This window comes from Colletotrichum phormii (genome assembly GCF_030913505.1).
Source record: "Colletotrichum phormii strain CBS 102054 chromosome Unknown BDP81scaffold_33, whole genome shotgun sequence".
Classification (NCBI taxonomy): domain Eukaryota; kingdom Fungi; phylum Ascomycota; class Sordariomycetes; order Glomerellales; family Glomerellaceae; genus Colletotrichum; species Colletotrichum phormii.
This window is the reverse complement of record NW_026851475.1, coordinates 199,218-213,726: the sequence shown is the minus strand read 5'-3', so window position 1 is coordinate 213,726 and position 14,509 is coordinate 199,218. Positions and strand designations below refer to the sequence as shown.

Here is a 14,509-nt window from a genome sequence, read left to right as displayed (position 1 = left end):
GTACGCCTATGTTCCTGAGGTACTCATCGCAGTTTCGTCGCTTTCCGAGGCTTGAAAGCCGGCTCAGTCAACGGTTCCTGCTTGACGATGATATTATCTACGCGGTCCCATATGTTTTTCGGACTCCAGTCGCTATCGAACATCTGGGAAATCCAGTAAAAGGGATTCCCGGGAGACATGTGATTGCTACAATGGCCTGCTAAAGAGTCAGCTAAGCCGAACAGTCAGGAATTTGGACACCATCTCTGCTTACCATCGTCCACGACTTTTCTCATGTCCCTCCATGTCTGCCTGCAGAAGTCTTCATGACTGTCTTCCAAACCAGTCCAAAACCATCGGGCAATATGGTCTCCGAGAAAGTCGTCGGCAGCGCAGTAGGATTCGGGAGCGCGTCGGTAGTATTGCCAATGAAGCAAAAGTATGTTGGCGCTCTTTTTCGCAACCTCGAGATATTGCCGGTAAGACTCTTGATGATTTTCTGTCTGTGACCTTTGTCAGTATAGAGCCTAAAGATTGAATGATTATTCGAGGAATACCTCTTGCGTAGGGCAGAGGAAGGGCCTTTGCCGGTAGTGTTCCGTTGTTGCAGCAAGCTCGTGGAGCAAAATGAACGTCACTAGATAGACCGTGAAGAAGGATGTTCGAATCTTTTTGCAGCACAGTTTCTCAAGGTCTTCAAGGATATGTTCGTGGTGCTTGATCAGTCGTAGTTGGGCCATCGAACGAAGTTGCGAGGTAATCGTTGGCGGGGTCGGGATTCTATCGATCAAAGGGTGGAATTCGTCTTTGACGGGTGACATGCCTAAGCAATTTTGACTCTTTGAGTCTTTGTTGTAAATCCATGAAGGGCGTGTCATAATCCCTGGCAAACAACTCTTGTTAGAACATGTTACGCCGCATTCGTGACAACAACTCAATTGGTCCAAGTCCGTGGCTTCAACGGTGGAGAAACACTTACGCTGGGCGAAACAGAATTTGAACAAGTTCAGCAGGAGACGTCGGTCAATGGGATGTTGATCGCACTTGTTGTAGTACTCCAATGCCACTTTGTAGTGCTTCGAAATGAGCTGGTCGGTATCGCCTCGGTATGCCTGCTCCTCCCAGCCCTTCACCGCGTTGACTTCAATGTATCTTTCTAGCTGCTCCCTCGAAAAACTCACGTTGGCCAGAGCGTATGGTTCGAGTTTCGTGTCTTCAACTTCGCCCTTCGCTTCGTTCATCCAGGAGTAGTTGATTTGGTCTGCTGGCATAAGGTTTTTGTCGAACTTGCGAACTCGGATATTCATCGGTACAGAACAAAGTCCTCGTGTAACGAGTTGGATGTCATGTTCAGCTTCGTCGTCCCAACTCTCGACATCGATTATCTTAGCGGGAACTCCCAGCTTCGTGTTGACTCCGGCGTAGTTGACACTGTAAAGGACGACATCGGCAAGTTTGGTTCGTATGCAGGGCTGGCGGTGAATGACTTTGGAAGAACTCAAGTCGACTTTCGCACACGTCAAGCAGGGTCCATCGCGATTTTTCGTATCAACTTCGCACTATAGTATAGTTAATATCGAGGGTCCCACCTTTGTCATAGTCGGTGCCAAGCTTGGAACGCAACTTAGCTAACTCACCTTGAGACGTTGCATACGACATCGAATACAGGCACCAATCTTGCGAGTATCTGCCACAGCACGACGGTCCTCGTCTGTCAATACGCGCTTTCGTCGACTGCCTGACTTTGGCTCTCGCGCTTGGTTGGAGACTCTTGACTCGGTGTCCTTTGGCCGGGGGACAAATTCCAACACTCGACTTCCCTCATTGCCACTCCTCTCCGTCGACGGTTGCGCTGGCTTCTTGTAGAGGGAGGATTTCGAGGAAACTTCAGCAAGGGATTTGAATCGATGGGTGGTTCCTTGTTGTTTCGATGGCTCAAGCGGGCTGGACTCGTTTGTCGGGGTGTCTAGGCACTGCTTTCTGGCTTGCTTCTGAGACCGCGAAGGTTGGCTAACGTCTCGACCATCGTCTTGCGGACTAGGCAGAGGATGATTTCCAACTTTCTGATGAGTTACGACGACATGCGAAGTCAATTTAGTCGAAGTTGGCTGAGGAACCTCGGCTGTCGACAGGAAACCGCGCTGGAGCAAAAGAGATTCCTGAGGCGAAACTATATCCTCTGGGCTAGCAGAGCCATAAGATAGAGTCGTTGATCTCGGCGGAGATGGCATTTGCAGGTTCGCCGTAGTTGGAACGCGCTCTTCAGCAGTCTCCCAAGAATTCGTTCGCTCATAGTGGCCGAAAGGTTGACCGTGAAGAGGGATTACTCGGTTGATGGGTTGATTCTCTTGCGGCTGAGTAATATTGTTTTGTTGTGTGAAGCAGTTGTAGACCGGCCATGGGACTCTAGTCGCAAGAGTGCTTGCTTGTTGAACTAGTCCGCCCGTAGAGCCATCATCGAGGGAGGATGGAGCTACAGTCCAGCTGACAGCTTGTGGCACGTCGAGGTTGTAGAGCCCATTGATGGCTTGGTAGAAACCTTGCGGACTGTTCTGGTTTTCAAGAGTGCCAGCATACGGCCAGTGGCCCTGAGTTGCCGAGTCTCTGTGTTGGTCATCATAGGGTGCCGAGTAACCACAGTATCCAGCATCGTTCAAAGTCTTGGTGTCCTGAATTCTGATTAGTCATTTTTCTTCTCCCTTCTCGTTTGACTCAGACCATCTTTTCACGTGGAAGGTAGCATGGGCACAATTACTGCGAGAAGTATTGAGCCTGGTCAGGAATGGCTTACAAAGACTAATGGGTCACAGTGCTCGGGCCATGGAGCTGCTGAATCCTCCATCTTCTGGTATCAAGTCGAGTGTGACCGCAGTTATCGCAAAGAGCAACTGGTTTCCTTGGGTGTGGCATGAACCGGTGATGCACAGGCAAACCGACTTCTCAATCGAATGACCGGGAGAATTCGACGACAAGGGTAAGGCGCACTTGGCTTGTGTTCCCACCCGTCAATCAACTGTCAGATCTCGTGATTCGATGCTGCTCGGGATAATGTTGAAAAAGGATTGGCTTGGGAAGATATACAGGTCGGACAGGTGGGCGTCTCCGAAGGCAGGATACTGATGAAAAATGTCGTCTTGAAGCGCCCGAAGTCTATATTTCTTTGAAGAATACATGTATGGTGAGATAACACGGCTCCCCATTCCGCTTTAATGATAATGTGCCATCTTGGCGGCTCCCCGCTTCATGGATCACACCGTCATCCTTAAGACCAACTATGATATTCCACCACCTCTCTGTCTTTCCCAGCATTTAGGGAGACATTTCTTCTTCCTGTCTGCGGATTGTGGGCTTTTTCGGGCCAAATGCAACGGCATCCCTGCTTGTAGTCATATATCATCCAGCAGTTGACCAAGTATGTTCACCTGTGTCTGGCGGGGGCGGCGCGAAAGCATTACCGGCGGCGCTCCGTACTGCCCTATCTTTGAGCTTTAGGCCCACCACAGGCGTAGACTTCGAATCAACTGACGTGCCAAAGTACATGGACGAATCCAAAGTTGACCCGGATTTACCTGAAATCTGTGCCCTATCAAGACCATCTTTGAGCTCGTGCGTATGTTAATCTTGCGATTGGGCTTAGTGCGTGGGCGTTGAGTCCGTAGAGGATTCGAGATCCTGCGGCGAATAGGCTGCATAAAGGCGATGCCAGGGTGCAGACCCAGCATCCGGCCGTTGATTCCACATCAGGGAGCAAACAATCTGAACCCCGGCGCTGAACCAACTCGGTGCTCTCCGGGGAAGTGCGGATGTTTACAATCTCTGGAATAATTGAGACATAATTTTTACTGCAGATTTTGACCACGTTCTTGATCATGTGAGTCTGCAACTCATGATACAAAGTAGCCAGGCTGAATTGGAATTGAACCCTCGCCGAGGGAAGACGGAGTCCGACGAGCATGGGGCCGCCGTCCACCAGCCCTCGATCGCTGTCAAGGGGTACTTGTCGCTCATGGGGGAGTATTTTTTGACGCACTGTGCGTCAAGTCTTACTCTCCTTCTGGTCTAGACCGTCTGGAGAAGGTCTGTCTTGGTCTGTCGCCTTTCCCCGGTCCGATGGACCTCTCGGCTCGTGAATGAAGGCTGAAGGATCTCAGAGCAATGTGGAGACGCACGTAACGCGCCAAGTCACTATCACGAAATAGAAAAATGCTTTTGAGCGCTAACAGGTTCTAGATTTGAGACTGAGGAGCGCGGGAAGAGGTCGATATTGTATGGGTGTGTCTGTCGGGCTGAGACTGCGAGGGTGACTAGAGATAGAGCTCTCCTGAGATTCAAGATAACTAATGAGACACAGCCAGATTTTCCATAGTAAGATCTGTGTTAACCCTCTCGTCGTTTCAGTCCCCACCACTTCCGTGAACCACATAAGCCTCGAAGCCAGGGCATTTTACCAATTTAACGGTGAGCATACCCAGGAACGCGGCCTCGGAGAAAAGTTCGGGGACAACAACTAATCGGAACCAAAGAACAATGTAACTGTCTCGAACTCATCGTCATTCTCCCGTCATAGTATCTTATTTACTGACTGCGCGTTCTTGGCGCTATTTTCGGTCTCACGTTACGAATACAAATATATGGGGTCCACAGGGGGGGAAAGGGCCGCTCTTCAACCTACGTCTGCTGAGGGTCGGTGACTTTCTTCGCAGAGTGAACTCGTTGACAAGCGAACGCCCGAATGGGGGATGGCTCTTGTCCCCATCGAGAGTCTTTTCCTCCACAAAAGCCGCTGACGGTCTGACCGCTTGCACGCAACAGGGAAGACGACTCAAGCGAGTCGAGAGAGGGGCCTCGTGGGCTGCATCGGGAACCCAACTGAACTCTTTTGAGTTTGTTCCCAGAGACCGGGGGCTCGACTGATAATGCCTGTTGTATAAGAAGAGGACTTGTTCGTGGTTCTTGACAAAGCACACCGGGGCGCCATCCGCTGTTAAGCCTCAATCTTTCTACGGCCGAGGCAGTATGCTCGATGCTATTATCTTCGCGAAGTCGGTCACTGTGACCACCAATGATGGGTCCGAAGTGGCTATATGGACTCATGGAGTACATGGAGCATGGAGTACACGGAGCCTGGAGGATTGCCCGCCCCCCCGTATTTTGTTTTGAGGGTTTACAGCGGACCCCCGACTCCTGAGCTGTGTCTGCTTCAGTCGAAACCCTGGATCTGGTATTCCCATCATAGCAGCATACTCTTTTAGTGGACGAACCTCGTTGGCCTCACTCGGAAGTTGGGTCGAGAAACCACTCCTAGAGCATTCCCAACAATCTTAAGACACCCATTCCACTGGCTATCCTGCCATACATGTCTCTGCCTCGCCCAAGATTTGATCTGTGACGAGTCATCCAGCCACAGCATGCAACTTTAGATGTGTTCCGACGTGGATGGTACAGGTACTAGGCGAATAGCTTACTTGAAACGAAACCTACTTCCCTTCAATGCGACCCGATAGCGCTGTTCGGCCTCTACCCGACACCCTGTCACGCCTTCGTCTTGAGGCTTCAAGACACTGGATTTCAGACGGATAGCGTCTGCCTAGTCGCCAGAAAGAGACAACAATGCATGTGTGAGACTACATGATAGCCTAGGTATATAACTCCGCCCAAAACATCCGCAAGTAACTTTTGAGAGTCCGAGAGTCTGCGGCCTGCGAGTCTGAACCCACCTGCTCCTTCTCAACCATAGAGAACCCCCCCCCCTCGCCCACAGGGAGCGCTAGAGCCTACGTCATACAGGCACGGGAGCCGGGACATCGTAGAGAATAGTGTCTAGGACCCTTCGCCCACTAGAGCTCGTAGTGTGGCTGGTGTCGCCGAGGGTTCCGAACGATACGAAGTGAGGATTAAGGGGCGCTGGGGTCGCACAACAGTAGATTGTCTCAAGAGTCGACAGCTGAAGAAAGACCTCTATTCTACCAGCTTTGTGGCTTGCAGTGAAACAATAAGCGGTCAGAATGAGGTTGATCCTCACAGCTCTCACAAGTATTCTGTGCGTATCCGCGGACATCGCAAGGCTGGGGCGGCCGGCTGGCAGGCCGGATACAGATGAACTGAATTTCATCACGAGAGCGCATGGGTTCGAGTAGGTAGTGTCAATTGTATCAAACCTGAGGGACTCAAGCATGATAGCTGGCTCCCTATTCCGTACATCAAACTTGGGACATCATGTAAAAGTAAGTGGCCCGAAATCGATGGGGGCATGGGAGCATAGCGACTTCGAGACTCGGCGGTGCCTAACTCTCCAAGCTTCTCCCCAAGTTGACCATCAGCCAGAACGTTCCGGGAAACTTCGATGTTTCCTCCTGACATAGCCCAGGTCTTCTGAGGGGAGCCTTATGGACTAGTGCTCCGTACTTAGCGGACACGCTGGTGCATTCCGAGGAAATCAAGTGACAGACGGGGGCTTCTGCGAGGTAATCTTAATGATGTTAGCCCTGGCGAGGATCGTCCTGTTCTTACAACATTGTACGCCTTACCCCTGATGACCCCTAAAACCAAAAGAAAGAAAGAAAGGCAGCGGAAATCCCGCGATTTAGAATATTACTTTATGGAGGTGAGCTTTCTTCCACATTTGAATAGAGGCCGGCAGGCAAGGAGGGGATCGTTACACAACTTGAGAGTGAGGAAGTCGGATTACTCCGGACGAGACAACACTGGCCCAGCGCAAGGTCTACTTGTTCAAGATGCTTATTTTCTCGTGGGAACGAAGCTACTGCAGGTAAAGCCTGGAGAAGTTCGGGCCAATTGTGTCACATATCAAAATCCAACTTCCTTCCACGGTGGCTGTCGCAGGTGCTATATTGTGCGCTGACGGTACATGTAATTTGCTCTCCGATGCACTGAGTACAGTCGGCCGCCGCTATCTGAACAAACCCCTCTTTTAGTTATCTTCTCATCTTGTCGTTGTCATGACTGGATGGTATGCACGACAAGCTAGACTCACGGGGAGAGGAATGAATGTGAGGGCGATCTTGGCATCGTACGGCCAAGTCTCAATTTCTCAAACAGCTGCAGCGCGATTGGTACCACGGAGACTTACCAAGATCTTTGCATGCAGATGCTGGTTGAATGACGAGGCCTCCTTAAGCAAGGGAGCTGAGAAGTGACTGAAAGACAGCTATTATCGGCTTGAGTGGTGGAGATGTGGTTGTGTGTCAGCGCCCTGCCGTCACCGCGCCACTGGTATTTAGCTGAAGGGACTGAAACAGCACATCACTCATTGCAGATTTGATGCTTTCTACCCGTGAACGTGGGAGAATATGCCAATCCTTGAGGCAGCTTTGTAGATTGTTGGCTTGTTTAGCGGTGGGGTGTACGGATACGAACCTGAGAGCATTAATGAGACAGATGCCAGGGGTGCCAGCCTTCTTTTTTTCTGTTTCCCCCTCTCGGGCCCTTGCTTTCTTTTTCTCCCCGAGACTTGGTGACGAATAGACACTGTGGGAGAAAACACTGTGTAGGACCTCACGTCCGCATAAGGGATGGGTCTGTTTTCTCCTTTGCCAGCCTGCCAATATCATTGTCACACGTGTCCACTGTCAAGGTGATGGAACTACACTAAGAAGAGAGGCTAACTAAGGGCCGGGGCGAGGCACGAAGGCTCGGGGCGGCCCTGGTGGCACATCTGGTGGTACATGGTTGTTGCTTATTTCGCACCCCGCCGCGATTTTTCCATGTTGAGTCTAGTAGCCTGCCGCCAAAGGAGCACCCGCCAAACACAGCCTGGCATAATGGCTGGGTAGTTTCTGCATCTATCAATCTCATTCGAAGGACATCTTGTCGAATTTGTATCCCTATGCACAGCCCTATCAGATTTGTGCCTTCGGCGGTGCCCTTGATGTAGGATGTGAGCAGCTATGCTAGCATCATTGCTCTCTTTTAATCTGCTGTGATGTTTCCTCCACCCTGAGTCCGAGATGCCAAGATTGCATCATGCATGATGGTTTCCGGACTTTCCGTGTTGTAGCACCATTACAACTGGTGGTCTTGCGGGCGAGATGCAGGACGAGGCTCTCCTGTCTGCTGGAAGGCTCAGGTATTTGAATCTCATCGACAAGTTGACTGTCATCAAGTTGCTCCCGTAGATTTGGATTACCAAGACCATTCTGTGCTCTCAACTCCCGAAGCCAGATCCCATGCTTGTGGCCTTCTCGGCCGAATACAATTAGCCCCGGAATTATGCCGGATTGATCAAACACAATCTCACCGGAGGTGAGTCCAGCTCCCCGGATTATAATGCCAACCTGGTTTGGAATTATTACGCGAACGAGACAATAGACAACGCGAGCGCAGAGAAACGGCCGTAACTTCACTGACGCCCGGCCTGAAGCCGCAGCGCAACCTACCCTTCTGAATTCACTCTGATTGGGAGTTCTGCACGCATACTGTCGGAGATCCGTCTAAGGCCAATAGACACGCAGAGGGCGCATCACACTCTTCTCTATTCTTCTTGGCATGGACGGTGTTTCTGGACTGCATGCTCCAAGTTGCCACGGCCCGTGACGCGGGGCATGGGTGGGCAGAAAAAGCAAGAGGGCGGCTTCCTCTGACCTTAATCCTGATTGTGCCACTGTACAAATAGAAATGAAATCATGGATAGCTGAAAATCCATCCGGAACGTTCCCCGGCAGCGCGCCTCTCCCATGACTCAGTATCGAGGACAGCTATACTCGCAGCTCATTCCTCTAATGTACGGAGGTACCGTGCAGCATCTATCCAAGATGCCGAGAGCTGCAAGCGTTCGGATGCTCGTCACTCTGGATCGAAGGGCTTGACTGAACTCCCGCCTTCACACGTGGAAGACGTACGCTCGATCCACGCGAAGGCGTAAAGTTGGACCCAACGCGCTGGCATCGGTAAGAGAGGACAAGATCGTCCATCTGAAGTGAAGAGATAAAGATGTTGTGTACATACAGATATTCAGCTGGAAATATCCAAGGGTCTGCCGACGACTGGTCCGTCTCACCGTCCCATGTCACGGCAATGTCCCCGCGGCCCCGCCCCCATGTCATCGTTTCTTTTTGCAGCTGACCGGGTGCCCCCACACCGGTGAGGTGGTGCATTCAATGCCAGTAAAGTGACTGGTTGACAGGGCAGACAGAAGGTAGCACGCCTCGATCTGCCTGCAGCATGGTGGTTCTAGAGGCCTTGGCCATGGTATGCCCCCTGACTGGACTCTCTCACCCCTCCCAAATGCACATCTAAACCAATCTAGCGTCTAAGTCAGAGGTCACTGTGAAGATCTCGTTGGCTGGAGCATAGTGACTATATAGTACTGATTGGATCTAGAATCTCTGAGTACTTACTCTGCCATCAGAGCTACCTCATACAAACGTCTGGTCAACTATAACGCCCTGAATCTCTGATTCGCCCGAATAATCATGAACTGGGTACAATCTCAAAGCGTTGGACAGCCTCGGGCACGAAGGCGTCAAGGAGCAGAGACCTCGAATTTGGCGGTGGAAACTTGATGTTCGCAAAGTTGACATGTGGCTTTTCATCCCCTCCTAGGCATTCCAGTCACCTGGGTACACCCTGCATACAGTTGTTTCTACCGAATCTCACATCGAGGGTGGAGAAGTGTCTCGCTGCCCATTTTTCACAGCGACAGGTAAGGCAGGAAGAGTGAGATACTGTCAACGTTGCACCCTGACAGTCCCTGTAAATCGAATTGCGAAAGATCTAACGAGAACGGATATGGTACCCCCCGGTCCACAATGGTTGTGTACCTAGCTTACAGATGGATCATTTCTGTTGAAAGTGAGATCTGAGAGCTGAGGCTGCGATGGGGCACACGGAGCCGTGCTTCTAAGACTCCTTGGCTAGAGGGCCGCGGAGAAGGGTACGATACACGCGTGCTTGCAGACGAATGCGAAAGAGAGCAATTAACTCGATCCTCGAACCAGGAGTCGCAACACTTCGCAATACCAAGCAACCACGAGCCAATGAAAAAAGAATTCCAATCATACAAAAGCAATAAGAGACAAGTATCCTTGTGGCATATGTTGAATATGCCCCGACGCACATCCTCAAGCGCCCGCCCAGAAGCATCACACGCCCTCTCCGGAACGTATCGCCCACCTCGGTCTGACATGTAACGATAGACGGCTAGATCGCGGTCCATCGCAAAAGTACTGCGGCGGCGACGACTGGAAGAACACTGACCAGTTCACCCAACCCTGCAAACTCGGGCGGAATTCTGGCGTTGACAAACGCGCCAGCTCCAAGGAGAATGGCAAACAAGTTGTACACAAAGCTCCAGCCAAAGTTGAAGGTGATCCTGTGAATAGCCTTCTTGCTAATGGCAATGATGGTGAGAATCCCCGCAAGACTCGGACGCATGAGAACGACGTCCGCGGCGGACTTTGCGACGTCGGTTCCCTCGCCCATGTGCACGCCAATGGTGGCCTGGGCCAGTGCAACTGCGTCGTTAGTGCCATCGCCACAAAAGATGATGACAGGCTGTTTCGGATTATTCGGTCTGGATCCAGGGCTGTTCGAAAAAGGTTGAGACAGGAGGTTCCGGATGTACTCTTGCTTGTCTCCAGGGGTGCATCGGGAACGAACATTGAGATCAGGGATACCCAATCGTGAAGCTGTTGTTCGAACGGCACCATCATCATCCCCGGAGAGGATGTGAACAGAGATTCCGGAAGCCTGTAGAGTTGAAATGGTCTCATGAGCATCTGTGCGGATAGAGTCTTCAAGGCCAAAGACAGCAACTAAATAATCATCAATACTGAAGCAGAAGGCTGTATAGCTCTGGGATAGGACTGGTTGGACTCTAGGATCATTTGAGAGACCAAGCCAACGCGAGTTGCCAGCTCTCAGAGTGGCTCCGTCAAGTTTCGCCTCCATACCCTTGCCCGTCAAGGTTTTCAGATCCATAACGGCTGTAGGTGCATCATCGTTTGCCTTGAGATGAGTGAAAACAGCAGCAGAGACTGGGTGTTTGATATTACCGACGAGTCCGAGAAGCAACGATCTCGTAGTCGCTTGATCTTTGGTAAAGTATGCCTCATGCGCAACTCTTAGTTTTCCAGTTGTAAGAGTTCCAGTTTTGTCAAAGACAACGTGCGAAGTCTTGTAGGCAAGCTCAATGCTGTCAGCGGATTTGAAGACAACACCCTTTTCGGCGGCTACACCGCTCGCAATTAGAATGACTATAGGTACCGCGAGGCCTATAGCACATGGGCAAGATACAATAAGGACGGTGATGGCGTATGTGACTGCCTCGATAGTTGCTTCAGACCCAGTCTGCTTGCGTACAGTGATGCCAACGGCGATCCAGATTGAAAAAGTGATGATTGTGATGGCCACAACTACCGGCACAAAGTACGATGCGACTCTGTCAGCAATGTCCTGGATTTTTGGCTTAGAAAGCTTGGCCTCGTCGACCATCCCGGCGATATTGCTGATGGTATTGTTGCTAGGAAGCCTAGTTAGACGAATGGTAAGAGCCCCAAAGCCATTGATTGTGCCCGCAATGACGAATGATCCGGTAGTCTTTTCAACGCTTCCTGATTCTCCGGTCATCATTGACTCGTCAATTTCCGAGAATCCTGAGATGACTGTTCCATCGGTAGGGATTCTGGAGTCTGGGACAACTTTGAAGATGTCTCCGTACTGAAGAAGGCGGGCGTCGATCTCCATGTCTTCGCCAGCTGCGTTGATAATCAAAGCTGACGATATCTGGAGAGATCGTATCGAGATGGATTCGATGGCTTTTTGTCGCGCTAAAGCGCTCACATATCGACCAACCATGATGAGAGTTACAAGAAGGGTGCTTGTTTCGAAGAATTCGTCAGTCGAAAGGGGTTTGTGAGAGACAAGAAACCCAAATGAGACAACGGAGAAGATGTACGCGGCACTTGTGCTGAGTACAATCAGCAAGTCCATCTCGATGACTCTCGAAAAGATTAGACTCTTCAAAGCTTTTGGATAGAAGGGCCCGGCAATTGCAACTTGTACAATCGTCGCCAAGGCCAGAGATGCCGAGCCATAAGCAATTTCTCTCTTTGGAAGGGGTGCCCAGGCCATAATGAGAACGGGAATAGTCAGGATAATTGAAATCAATGTGATGAATCCCATGTTGCGAATGTGCTTACTTCCAGCCTCCAACGAAGGGTCTGCTCGAAGTGGCGCCAGAGTAAGAGGCGTTTCCCAGCCCGCTTCAACCAGATCGCGGGCTCCAACGACCTTCGCATCAAATTCTACACGGACACTAGCCTTGTCCACAACGCGTATGTATGTGACTCCATTGGGCCATGGCTGATTGATGAAGTCCTGGGGATCGCAAGGGCAGAGGATGTCAACACTGGCAGCACCCTGTGTAGTCATCTTTTCGCATTTGAACTCAGTGGTTCGTTCGAGATGCTTGATGACTTCGTCCACCGAGCCAGCGCCGATGTTCAAGTCAAATTCGGCTCTCGCCAATACCAAGCTGGTCTTGAGGTTTTTGACTGCCTCCACTGTGGCCAGAGTTCGCCTGAGCTTGGTTTCGCATCCAGTGCAGGTCATACCAGAAATGCTCAGAACGACGTGTTCCTTCCCAACCAGGCCCTGTTCGACATCTTCGTTGACATTCTTGGACTCTTGCGACAACGGTGGGTTGACAGGTCCTGGTGATGACTCGTCGCAACAAGAGTCAGCGCATGATCCAGCATTGCTCAAAGTTTTTCTCAGAGGCCTGGGTTTCGAGCAGCAACCATCCTCGCATGCATTCGATTTGATACCGGGGCTTGAAGGACGAGCAAGCTTTTTGCTGCACTTTCTTGCCGCCGGACTAGAAGCGAGTTTGCCCATCCCGGAAGCGCAGCAAGAATCAACTGAGACGCGATGAATAGATGCGGACTTCTTTGGAGACTGCTTCCTTTCGATGGAGGAGCGCTCACGGGGAGCGCAGCAAGATTCCTGGCCGAGAGCTAGAAGAGCACGACAGATACAGCCCAAGGCATCAAGCTTTGACTGATAGATCTCACGAACGCTTCGAGAGTGACCTCGGCATGCCTTGCCGTCTCGACCGCCGGTGCAATTATTGTCAGTGGAGCCTGGGGCGGATCATGTTAGCAATTAGGAACAACAACCTCGTTGGAGAGAAAAGCACCTTTGCGCAATTGGTATGGAGTTGGCGACATTCCGTTGGTGCATTCCCGCAAAGCGAGGCGATCGATGCAAGTAGAGTCGCAGCAGGGTGAAGTCTTGCCCTCGCAACAGCTAGGTGCTTTCTCTCCGCGAATGTCAGGTACAAAACCAGATGAGCAGGATCTCTTGATGCCATTTTCTGAGCAGATCTTTGGAGCTTCATCACCACCGGATTGCTTCATAATGACTGCCTTGCCCGCAATTGTCTCAATTGGCGTGGTCTTAGGACTGTTGACCGGTCTTTCTTCCTTCGCCGAGCCACAGCATCCTGACGAGCAGTCCTTGGGTTCCGGGACACAGCAGTCCTGATTGGGCTCGGGAGCATTGGCAGAGGCCGCAATAGACTTGGAGGCGAAGACGTCGCGTTCAGATTGGCGATCAACGCCAGGAAGTTTCTCTGAGAAGTCATTGGCAGATTCGGCGATGCTGTTGTCTTGAGCGCTGCGTACAGTAGCTTGATCGTTCTGAGACTTTCAGCAAGCGTCCACACAGATGTCTACCTCAACCTTTGGAGCGCACACCTTCGGAGCGCAACAATCGTCTTCAGCTTGTGCCGAATCGGTGTTGCCGATGTTAGACGCGGCGCAGCATTGCTGGAGAGCCGCGTTTCCAGAGGCTTGATCTCTTCCATGATCGGTATCATGGCATCCGGCCACCTTAGTATCGGATACGACATTCAAATCGCTCTCTTCGCTTTCGCAGCAGGTGTCAACGATATCAGGGACGCCGCCACCCGATACACTTGGGAGCAGGGCGCTTGGAGGCGGGGCGTCCTGAGCGACAGCTTGATCCCGGGCAGGACCGCAGCAGCCCGATCCGCAAGCCATTGGAGAGTTCTTCAAAGTGATAGTGCGATTCTCCTCGTTGCTCTCAAATTGTGGTTGTGAATGCAGCGTTTGATGGGACGCGTAGATGAGATGACACGCCCGCGGGACCTAACGGGAGATTCCGTAGGAACTGCGGGTCCGGTCTCGGAGGCACGTGCCCGGAGAGGTGGATCAACTCAGATCCCCGTCCGGCCTGCTTAGGTAATTTTCGCTCCGGGATCATGGCAGCCACAAGTGAGGTGGCGGTGCATCTAAGGGATTGGGGCTCCCAACTCTCCCCTCATCTCAAAATTCGATGCAAGCTATGGCAAGTAGGTTTTATGGAAGGAATCAGTTGACTTCAGATCCAATTTGATGCACAAAAGAATTTGGTGTCTGCATTCTCGGAAGTGGAAAATGACGCCTTGTTTCCTCCTCTGTCGCTGCGGACAACTTCAACACAAGGTAGCTTGAACCGACTTCTGCTGATGGCGAAGACATGAGCAGTCATCTTTCCCAACATTGCCATC

The 14,509-nt window shown here is 51.4% G+C and overlaps 2 protein-coding genes across 2 annotated transcripts; both read right to left on the bottom strand.

Moving 5' to 3' along the window:
- Positions 1-23: 23 nt before the first annotated feature.
- Positions 24-2,821, bottom strand: BDP81DRAFT_399991 (uncharacterized protein; the record flags this gene model as incomplete). Its single annotated transcript, XM_060588630.1, has 6 exons — positions 24-196; positions 254-482; positions 537-862; positions 959-1,538; positions 1,617-2,648; positions 2,771-2,821. 6 exons carry the CDS (start codon positions 2,819-2,821, stop codon positions 24-26), a joined length of 2,391 nt encoding a protein of 796 aa, XP_060438754.1.
- A 7,316-nt stretch (positions 2,822-10,137) lies between these two features.
- BDP81DRAFT_399990 (copper-translocating P-type ATPase) lies at positions 10,138-14,000 on the bottom strand (the record flags this gene model as incomplete). Its single annotated transcript, XM_060588629.1, has 3 exons — positions 10,138-13,079; positions 13,136-13,637; positions 13,695-14,000. The coding sequence occupies 3 exons, from the start codon at positions 13,998-14,000 to the stop codon at positions 10,138-10,140; spliced, it is 3,750 nt and encodes a 1,249-aa protein (XP_060438753.1).
- Positions 14,001-14,509: the final 509 nt, after the last annotated feature.